Below are 10795 nucleotides of genomic sequence, written 5' to 3' on the forward strand. Positions count from 1 at the left end.
AAATACATGTCAATCCACTACTCCGTACGCTAAAAAGAATGGCTACAGGTTGGTGGATGGAAGAACATGATAACGATGTCGTCGGTTTTGATTATAATAATGAACAACATGGAGAAGGCTACGAAATGCAACCACAAATTACCAATCAACAACAAATGCAAGTGGCCAATACCAGTTGGTTAGTGCATTTGCACTGCAATGTAGAGGTCCCAGGTTCGATCCACTAGAAGTACAAATCCAGAAATATTGAACTTGAGTTATTAATAGTATAAAACAAACTTGTTGGGCTCTAGGCCTTTTTCATTTCTTGGTTTAACTTAGACAGTTATCGTGCTTATCACATCTTCATGATGTATTAATGTCCTGTATCGACTAACGAAGAAAGGAGTCGATTTCTCAAAAAAAACGCAAGTGGTCAATATTCTAGAGTTCATCGATAACAATATTGTCAGCCTGAATGAGATATATGAAGATGATGATTAAGTTGATATATTTTTCCTTTCGGGAAATAGGATCGTAGACCCAATTTTAAACTTGTTTTAGTTAAAAAGGCAAGTTTTGTTTTTTTTGCTAGTTAAAACCCAAAATTTATATTCTTTTTGTTAAAAACTTAAATATTTGTATTTTATCTGATTAAAAACCTAATATTTTTTGCAAAGTGTTGCAAAATTGTCGCAAGGTGTTGCAAAGCTATCCCAAAGCGTAAATTTGATATATATTTTTATAAACATAGTAGTAGAACATAATAGTAGAACATTACACTATGGAAGATAAATTTGATATATATTTTGTTAAACATAATAGTAGAACATTACACTATTCTGAAAACAAAATTGTATAACATTTCTCCTCCAAACACTCGGTTCAACTAACAATACAAAATTCAAAAGGTATAGTTGGTTTCCAAGATATAACTGTCAAACAAAAAGATTGATTAAGGTCTAAAACATAATTTTCCATCTTTGGTAAAAATTTCAGTAAAAAAAGATTAGAAAAATAAATTGCCCCTTCACCCAGTGCTTACCGTTTAGTCGGTGAGAGGGAAGAAATTAAACTGAATTTAGACCCCAGTCGTATGGCTGATATGTAACCTTCAACTGTGTGTTCGTTATCAACTCCAGTAATTCTTCTAATCTCTCCGACTCTAAGTAATTTGCTGCATGTTTTAGAACTTCTCCCTCGTTCTTTCCGAAGTCTACACTGTACCTGTAGTATAAAACAGGAAAAAGCAAAAAACATTCCGTCTTAGGAAGTTATAGTACACCTATAATTTAGACTAACAATCATATTATGCATGACAAGAGACATAACCGGAAAGCCTGGACTTCGTTTAAGTTCGGGCTTGCCCAGCCAAATAGGAGAGATTCGCAAGCCCAACTACTTTATGGGCTCAATCGGTTTCCTCTTCGAGCTACCACCACACATGAGTAAAATCTCATAATGAAGAAGTGCAGGGATCACATAATATGAAGAAAATGCATGAATTTTGTACATGATTTTGAGTCACCAAGTAACCCGAGATAGACTCTGTTAAACATTGTTTTGGTTCCAGTCGAGTCATGACCAAGGTCCGAGCGCAACTACTAAGGCTATGGGTTCAGCTTGTGTGTTTCTCAATCTACTACCTCACATGAGTAGAATCTTCTAATGAAGACTTTTAAGGGCAATATCATATTATCCTTTACGAAGTGAGATCTTGTTTCTTAGTTAATAACTTACCATTTGAGGATTTTACTAGCCGTAGCCCCCTTGGTTGCAGGATAGAAAACAAGACCACCATTCCTCAGGAAGTTGCGTGCTGCCTCCATTAGTTGGTTATCGATATCTCTAGCTGAGTAGCAGCGGAGTGCAGGCCCAGATCTGGTACCACAAACCAGGGCAAAGTGTACCAGAGGTTCAGTGTATGGAAGAGCTATCTGATCCACAGAGCAGCAAAAAAACGATAAGTAAGAATGTAAGATATTCAACCACATAAAGGGGTATCCAAAGTAACGTGGATAAAACGGGTACAGCAGAATGTGGATAAAAGTGGCAATAAAAGATCTTCGCAGTAGTTCAAACCCATTCTTTGAACCTTATAAGCCATACTCAGAATTGTGAAACATAAATGCACATCACGTTTTAACCCACTTTGACTTCCAACCGATATTTGTATTGGTATTTCATCATTCATGATGTCGACAGTTAAAAGCATGAAGATTATCCTTCTTATAATAATAAGGCATCACGAACCCTAGCAAGTAAAAGCTTTACTTCGTCATGTACTAAAATTGGCAGGAAACATAATGTCAAAAATATAAAGCGAGTAAAATATAGATTAGGTAGTCAGCTTATGTGATCAAGCTGAATATAGTAACAACTAGTTTGGATATGTGATCAAGAATTTATGGCTGTAAAATCAGATGGCACCTTAGAACGGGGATCTTTTGCACTGAACGGCTTGGTGATATTGTATGGGGGTCGTTGATTGCCCCGTAAGATACCATTCTCAATAGCAGAAAGTGAGTAGGTGCACCCTCCAACAACATATTTGAAGTCACCGAACATTTTCCTCCGCTCCATTGCTCCAACAGGGAAACCCCACAACATTATTACATGGATTACCATCATATTGTATAGATTTATGAAGAAAGCAATCTTCTCCTCCCTTGGCAAATCTTGCAAATCCACTCTCTGGAGCTCCTCAACCACCCTCAAATACCTTTGTAGAAAAACCCATAGTAAATACCAGAAGCAGATAAGTATAACAGGCTAAATATCAATATACTGTTATTAATTTATGAGTTAGGACCACCAACCTTGCAAACTCCTCAGAGCGATGAATAGTTCTGTAGTCAACACGGTTTCCATCTTCAAATGTGTATGCTTCCAAAATGGCGAAGGATAGCAATCTTAACCTTGATGCAATCTCTATTACAGGCTTAGGTTCAACATCAGTCATGCCTCTTGGGATGTTGTAGCATTGAGACAGCACCACTGGATCTTGATCCAGAAACCGGTACAAGTCGTTACCATCTTCAAAAACATTGTCACTAAACCAGCAGTAGAGTTCATAGAACAGGAAACAATCATTACCTCGTCAGAAATGGAAAACTCAGAAGTAAACCGAAATAAACTTTGAAGGCAGATACTCACTGAGAAACATGTCTGAAGAAGTGTTTACTGGCAAGCTTACGTCCAAGCTCAGTAGCCTGTATCGGAAGAAGATAAAGAAGTAGAAACAAAAATAAGTTAAACATATAAGAAAAGGAAAGAGAGTGGTAAAAGCCAACGTTGAATGTTCCAAAGCTTAATAATCATACATACTGACCTCTTCTCTTTCCATGTATTGATCCTCAGACAAAAAATCCACAGCTTCGGAACCAAGAAAGCAGTTGGTAAACCTGCGCATCTTATAAAATCGGTCCTTTACTGAAATAGCCTCTCTCATTCTCTTGACGATTATAGCCAACTCATCAACTGTTCCACTGCAGGAAACATCATCTTCACCCGAAAGTGGTGGCAAAGGCGTGTCAGAGGATGGTTCTTTAGTGATTATCTCTTCAATTTTCTTGTCAAGTTCGCTAGACTCATCGATGGCCTTAAGTTCATCGAACCCACCAATAGAGTGCTCATTGAAGAACACCTTAGGAACAGTTGAAGACCCAGTGAGTTTCTCAAGCTCCATCTTTCTACTCGGGTATACATCAATATTTATTTCAACATAAATGAGCCCTTTTGACTGCAGAAATAACCTCGCATCTTTACAATCTTGGCATCCTAGCCTTGTATATAGTGTGATTCTTCCCTTCATGGTTGGCGGCTGAAGGGAATCTCCAGTGTTGCTGTCCTCCACTTGCTCAACTTTCGTTTGATCCACATCTAGTACAATCTTAATGAAGCTTAAAGGATTCCAAGCAGGACGTTCCACTGGTTTTTTAGAGACCTCAGTTGATATATCACGTGGCGTCAACTCCTCTTCTTTCTCGTCACTATCAGGAGGACTCTGTCCACTCCCATTTTTACCTCCAGAAAGTCGACGAAGAACATTAGAAACTGCCACAACACCCTTCTCCTTAACAAAGTTCTTAATTGCAACAGCCTTATCAGGCCAAGCAGACACTTGTGCCTCCTGGTCGAGATCCGAAGAACGAGTAGATGAACTCCTGACAATATCTGCCTCAGAAACCTCTGTTCCATCAAAGACAGGCTCCTGCTCATCCTCAAGAACATTCTCTGTATTTTCAATTCTATCTTCTTGATTTTCAGATTCTGTGTTCACTGTCTCGTTTTTCTTTTCATCGAACACTTCTTTTTCCTTTTCATGGTGTAAAGCAGGCTTTTCTTTTAAAACATCCACAGATTCTATGTCTCCCGATAGCTCATCTGTAACAACAATTTTGTCATTCTTCTCTTCATTATTGGGAAATTCTTCTACTTTGTTGTTGTGTTCCGCAATACCCAGAGATTCAATCTTTTCGGGTAGCCCATTTTGATTTTGTTTATCAATCGAATCTTTGTTTTCCATGGCAATATGGCACCAATAACAAAATGAAATGAATCTTCTTTGTGCAACCCTCCTTTAATGTGCTTGCGGTAATCCAACCTGAAAGACAATTCAACTAAAACAGTAAATAAATGGCAAATAACAAAAACATAAGATCTTTTGAGACTTAAGATCTGATCTTCCACTTTAGTTTCTAGTAGTAAGCATGGAACAGTCAAAGTTGAACAACAACCTCTTATCTCCATTTACTTCTAGATTTACCAAATATTACCTAATGATGTGTTCAGGACATTAGAGAAAGGACTCTGTTCGGAAACTAATTAGATTCATAACAAGATCTTTCTTGGAAAATTACTTCATAATAAAACTAGGAACGAACTTCTCAACAAATCAATGATCCCATTAATTTCATTTCTGTAATATCGGATTCAAACACACCATAACAAGAATGACCATATTAAACACTATCATTCCTCAATATGACCAAACAAGAATCAGTCCTTTTAAATCTTTCGTACACACCGAAAATGAATTGTTTTCAGATTTTGCAAGTCCTAAATCTTCATTCTTTTTATAAGATGTGGTATATATCTCTTAATGACAGAGGCTAAGATTACTTTTGATTCAACAGAGAAAAGTATAAAACCCTAGCCTTATTTAATAAACCCTAGCCAAGTATGGTGAAACTATAACCATATTCTTCAATCATCTCCCCAAAATAACCACTGGATAAAATAATCAAATCTAAGAAAGATAAAACATATATCTTCCACAATCACTCAATCAAACCTAAACTACAAACATCTAATGCGAAATCACAAAAAGATTAGAGAAATTAATTTAACAGGGATAATAGAAACCGCGATCTTATACAATAAATACAACAGAAAAAGAAGGTATATTCAAAAACCAGATCACACAAAGAAAACATGCAAGTAAATCACAAAGTATATAAGGGATTATCAGAGAAGATAAAAGAAAATACGGCCTCTAGATCGATGAGAGGCAGGAAAAAAGCGAAGTAAAAATGAAGGGATTGAAGGAAAAGGATAGTACCAGTTAGATGAAAGAAGCTTGAGTTGAGGAAAGAGGAGTGAAAGAAGATGAAGAAGATCTGATGGGAGAGAGAGAGAGAGAGGGAGGAGAAAGAAGATAAAGAAATGGAGTTGAAACTGCCGCAAGTGGCGTTTGTTTTCAATTGGAAGCGGGAAGTAAGACGGATTGAAAATGCATGCACGGATTTTGACAAAAAATTTCTTCCACAGTGAGATCAGTAAAAGGTTGCTATTGGGTTTGACTCCTATAAAATAATACAAACGGGGTGGAGCAAAAGGCCCAAAAGTTCTTAAGAAGATCCACCCCATAACACAAATAAGTTGCAGGGGTACGGGCTAAACTACGTCACAATGAGCGCCCCCAGAAATCCATAATTATTTAGCTTACACGGTGACCAAGCCCATGAATTAATGACTAATGGGTCTGATCTATTTATCTTCTCAGACCCCAAAGGAACGTAAAAATAGCAAACACATCCAACCCTGATAAAAGAGGTCAGTCCTCACCTTCTGAAGCGGACCTCCCACCGTGTATCTGTTGATGAAACGTTACAGTCATTCAAGATGACAATATCCTGGATATACCCGTTAAGGGGTTACGATATCTGTATTTATGGTGATAACCCATGCGTTACCACCATTAAAGACGACAGCTCATCATTGGGCAACAGTCGATCGAAGACGTTATAAAATGACTGGACGAAAAAGGATACAGATCATCCAATCACGGACAACAACATCTGACATCCAAACATTCGACCATATACAAAACAATCCACTACGTTCTCTCTCATATAGAGTGAACAACTAGTTATCGACTAATACATCTGATAATCAAAACACACATTGAGCTATCAGCTAATAGATCTAATTCTCGGGCAAATCAACTTACTACTTTCTCTTTAATCGATCGTCCAAACTTCTTGCAAGTTATCTTTCCCTCTCTGGATGACCAGACGATCGTTTGTCAAGGAAGGGCAACCCACCTTTCTCTCTCTTGGACGACTAGACGAACGTTCTATCAAGCAAGGGTGACCTACCTTTCTCTCTTCTGGATGACCAGACGATTGTTCTATCAAGGAAGGACGACCTACTTTTCTCATTCCTAGGCTACCAGACGACCGTCCCATCAAGGAAGGGCGACCTATTTCTCTCTCTCCTAGCGATCAAAGTAGATAAGCTACTTTATCTCTCCCAGAAGTCAAACCTTCTTTACTTTACCCACGTGATTATCTACGAGGTCAGGTCCCTAAGGTTTTCCACTTTATCTATTTACGATATATACCCCCGGACAAGGCAAACCTCAACAGGCCTCATTCAAGGACGGACCGACCACATAGGCTGTCATATTATGTCTCCAAGGAAGTCAGTCTACCCGTAGAGACCGAGTTCCGACCACTCTGCGAGCCATGCCAAACTTCGACCATCTCCTCCACGGTAACATTCTAAGGATAATTCTTGCAAGCTTACTGACTTGACCCTCGGAGTCCCTTTGGCAGACACCACCTGAGTGTCCTCCAAAGACCTCACTGTCACGTGTGTTTTTGTCTCTTATCATAGGTTAAGCCCAAAGATATCGTTGGTGTCCATAAAAATATTAACAGGTGAAGGTCCGATTTCCGTCAACAGCCCCGTCCTGCTGACTTCTTGACCAGCGATTTCGGCCCCTCATAACAAGTCACAAGTCAGTTTCTTATATGTAAACAAATGGAAATTACAAACTTATGTGTACTTTACACGATATTTATAGATTTGTCATTGAAAAAATTACGGGTTTATGTTGTGTTTCTGATAAAATTACATATATGTCACCCGCTTGAATAATAACTCGTAAATTTTTTTTCCTTTCTCCAAACTGAAATATTTTCTTTCTCTAAAATTACATTTTCTGATTTTTTTTCTCTTTCCAATTCTTACCTTTTTTCCAAAATCTATTTTCCTTCCAATCTATATTTTCTCTCTCAAAATCTTTTTCTCTATATTTTATTATTTCTCATTATTTTCTTTCTAGATTTTTTCTCTCTCTTTATTCCTTTGACACATATTTCCTCTCTCCAATCTCAACAAATTTCATTCTCCTTTTACAATTTTTTCTCTCTAGATTTTCATTAAATATATTCACTTCGTTTTATACTTTCTTTTTATTTTCTCTTTTTAACTATTTTTTTTTTGAAACTTAGATTTTCATTAAGAGTCCTAAGTTTTCTTGTATGTAAAAGACAACCACAAGGGTAATGAGTATAAAATAAAGCCCCAAAAATCGTTTTAAATTTAAAAATTTACATGACATAATCAAATGTCTTATTCATTCTTTCTAAAACATAAGTTATTTGGGGACAAAGTATTGCATATTTTGTCATAAACAGTACATAATCAAATGCCTTATACATTCCTTCCTAAATGTAACTTACTTTCATGACAATTTGCATGACGTTTTTATAGACAATACATAACCAAATGTACAGTACTATACATAGGGGTGGGCATCGGTCCGGTCGGGACGACCGCGGGCCTTAACTTCATCGGTCGGTCTCGGTCGGGCACTCAAAATCAATGTTCGCCTGTTTACTCGGTCGGTCCGGTCCGGTCAAAATCAACATTTCCATTGACCAAATCCCGCTTGTGACCGAGAGACCGGTCGGGACTCACCGGTATCGGTCGGACGGTATCGGGCCAAACCACCTAATTTACAATTAAATAATACCTAAATGAAAAGTTAAAATTAGATTTCATTAACTATTCTTATACTCTTAAATACCACTTAGACTTGGTCACTTACAATTTACATGTAAGACTAATGCTTTCAACAAAAAAAAAGTAACATTACAATATTGTGGGTATTTAAAATAACAAAAGGGAAAAGTGAGATATTAGTATATTAGTTACAAAGGGATATGACGGGCCTATCGGTCGAGGTAGGTTGTTATTTCGGTACTTAATAGTCGGGCCTATCGGTATTAACCATCGGTCTTTAATCGGACGGGTTAATCGGTCCGGTCACCCGGTCAAAGGGATATGACCATTTCCCGCCTGCTAACTACCCGACTGGCGGGCCGGGCTTTTCCCGTCACGGGTATCGGGTACCCGCGGTACCTAACGGACCCGGGCGGACCCAAGCGGGTATCGGGCCTCCGGGCCGTTATCTGATGAGACATGAAAATGTCCCATCTTAGTCTCTTAATTTGGACAAGTTAGTCTATCTAGGGCAAGTTACTCTCATGAATTGCCTCTTTTTCTACTCAGTTACCTTTTTCAGAGTTATGTGTGCAAAACGGATAAAAGTCGGAGAATGCAGACTAGGGGTATTTTGGTCATTTTGTGATTCTGATTTCATGATCAGTATTAGTGCTCGGATGGAAAGTAGAGTCCAAGACGAACCCGTAGGCGAAAACGGAAGTCAAATCGGAGTCCGGATGAATAAATTAGAGCAAGTCAAAGTTCGGGTCAAATTTGGTATACTAAAAGTCAAGAGGGACACGTGGCATGCATCCGGCAAGAAATCGAATGGACCAGGTAATGCGCGGGCTACTTTCTGTCACGTCCAGAGGTACACCAAGCTATACGCGTGACCCGGACAGCCCAAACCGACTCGATGACGTCAGCTGACGTCATCATCTTCTTCTTCCTTTTATTATAACCGAGAGAGCTGGTTGCTCATTAGAGGGAGAGATGGAAAGTTTCAAAGAGTTAGAATTTCTAACCATTAATAGTGAGATTGGAAATATTCTTCAAAAACATTAATGGAAACCGAGAAGAATATAGTAGAGAGAATCGGCTGAGATGGAAAGAATTAAGATTTACCCAGAAGGAAACTTGATTGAATTAATCGTATGAAGAGGAAGGATTTCAAATTCAGGGATAAGGAGTCATTGATTTAGGAAACAACAGCTGGTTGGTTGTCTCTCTATGGGATACTCTTTAGAGAGAGAAAGAGATTTTTGAGCTCTGATCTTCAAAGGAACCCGAAAGCTGGATACTTGCTAGAAACAGAAATTAATAGGAGATCTTCTCTTTGCTGTTTTGATGAGAATTGATGAAGATAATATAGAAAGTGAGAGAGATTTTTGGAAAGTAAAGAATAGAAGGAGAAGAGGGAGTGATGGAGGCTCTCGGCTATAAGAAACAGGAAGTTTCATCAACCAAGGATATCTCATCTTGAGGAGGAGCCAAAAAAAAACAAGGATTTTCTCTTTTCTGTTCTTCTTCATCTTCTCTGGAGCTTCATGGTACAAATTATAGAGAGAGCAGAGAAGGAAGAGAAAAGAGTAATATAAAGAGAGTGAGAGGATTGAGTTGCTTGCTTGTATTTTACAATAACAGAGAGTATTTTAGAGAGTGAAATTTGTAGAGAGAGTAGCTTCCTTCTTTGTTCTGTTTGATTAGAGAGAGATTATTGTTGAGAGATAGAGAGACAGAGAAATAAAGATTGTTTTATAAAGAGAGAAAGAAGTCTTCATACCAAGTCCCATTATCTTTGTTTCTTCTTTGTACAAGTTTTAGAGAGGGGTGAAGTGAGTTTGTGAGAGACTTTGATTCAACTTTTCTTCTCCTTTACAGAGAGATTCAATAGTACCTTTAAGTTTTCTTTTATGTTCTTACAAGAAGAACTTGGTAAAGATTCATCACACTACTCCCTCATCAACATAGTTATCATCATTAAGAAGCAAATTGGAGTATCATCAGGAAGCCTCTTCTTTGGTGATCTTCTTTATTACTCTTTATCTCTGATTTTATAATGAGTTTATATTCTTATGTTATCGATGATTATGAGTAACTAACTCTTCTTCTAGGGTTTTATGAAGAAACCCATAACTTATCACTTAGAGACACATTTTTAGTTAATCAAATCACTCGATGTGCCTTAGGGTTTAAGTTGTTTTAGTTTGTTAAACCTATTTTCTTTTCATTGTCTATGTTTTTAATTTGATACATCATACTTAGATTAAGTTATTTGATAGTGTATGCTTATCGATTAATAGCCAATAGTTTAGAGATTCGTTTTCCAAAAATAAAACAATTACAAGTTTATGATTATCAACCATGTTTTAACGAAAACATATTCCGAAATTCGGGTAGTTCATTATCTCGAATTTTGAGTTATAAAAAGAGAGATTTAAGTTGCCTAAAATGGTTGTTCTCAAAAGTGATGTTACGTGGTCAATTCCTAAGCCCTAGATTCCTCCATTCTAATTTGGTTCGATTTAATTTCCGTTTATTTATACATTTTTATTCTTTAATCACCAAAAACCAATTT

General features: G+C 37.5%; 1 protein-coding gene across 2 annotated transcripts; it reads right to left on the reverse strand.

Annotated features, from left to right (window-relative positions):
• Positions 1-766: 766 nt before the first annotated feature.
• Positions 767-5905, reverse strand: LOC147537796 (electron carrier/ protein disulfide oxidoreductase). Of its 2 annotated transcripts, none has more exons than XM_086640378.1 (7): positions 5543-5905; positions 3311-4585; positions 3136-3191; positions 2799-3032; positions 2410-2701; positions 1720-1916; positions 767-1206 (listed from the first exon to the last, which is right to left on the reverse strand). In XM_086640378.1, the coding sequence occupies exons 2-7, from the start codon at positions 4505-4507 to the stop codon at positions 1050-1052; spliced, it is 2133 nt and encodes a 710-aa protein (XP_086496504.1). In that variant the 5' UTR covers positions 4508-4585; positions 5543-5905; the 3' UTR covers positions 767-1049. The 2 variants fall into 2 exon arrangements, with proteins under 2 accessions (XP_086496504.1, XP_086496505.1); XM_086640379.1 differs by having other exon boundaries at positions 3311-4601; positions 5543-5833.
• Between the last annotated feature and the right edge of the window lie 4890 nt (positions 5906-10795).

The sequence above is a fragment of the Eschscholzia californica genome, unplaced genomic scaffold, assembly GCF_041429995.1.
Source record: "Eschscholzia californica isolate CP2 unplaced genomic scaffold, dmEscCali1.0.p SCAF_5, whole genome shotgun sequence".
NCBI classification, from domain to species: domain Eukaryota; kingdom Viridiplantae; phylum Streptophyta; class Magnoliopsida; order Ranunculales; family Papaveraceae; genus Eschscholzia; species Eschscholzia californica.

What these genes read in the sequence shown, in the direction of transcription:
- LOC147537796 (XM_086640378.1), bottom strand. Translation starts at nt 4,507, where the DNA reads ATGGAAAACAAAGATTCGATTGATAAACAAAATCAAAATGGGCTACCC. An exon ending in TTCTTCAGACATGTTTCTCA is followed by an intron (nt 3,033 to 3,135) that starts GTGAGTATCTGC and finishes CTGCTGGTTTAG; the next exon opens with TGACAATGTTTTTGAAGATG. An exon ending in CGCTCTGAGGAGTTTGCAAG is followed by an intron (nt 2,702 to 2,798) that starts GTTGGTGGTCCT and finishes TTTTCTACAAAG; the next exon opens with GTATTTGAGGGTGGTTGAGG.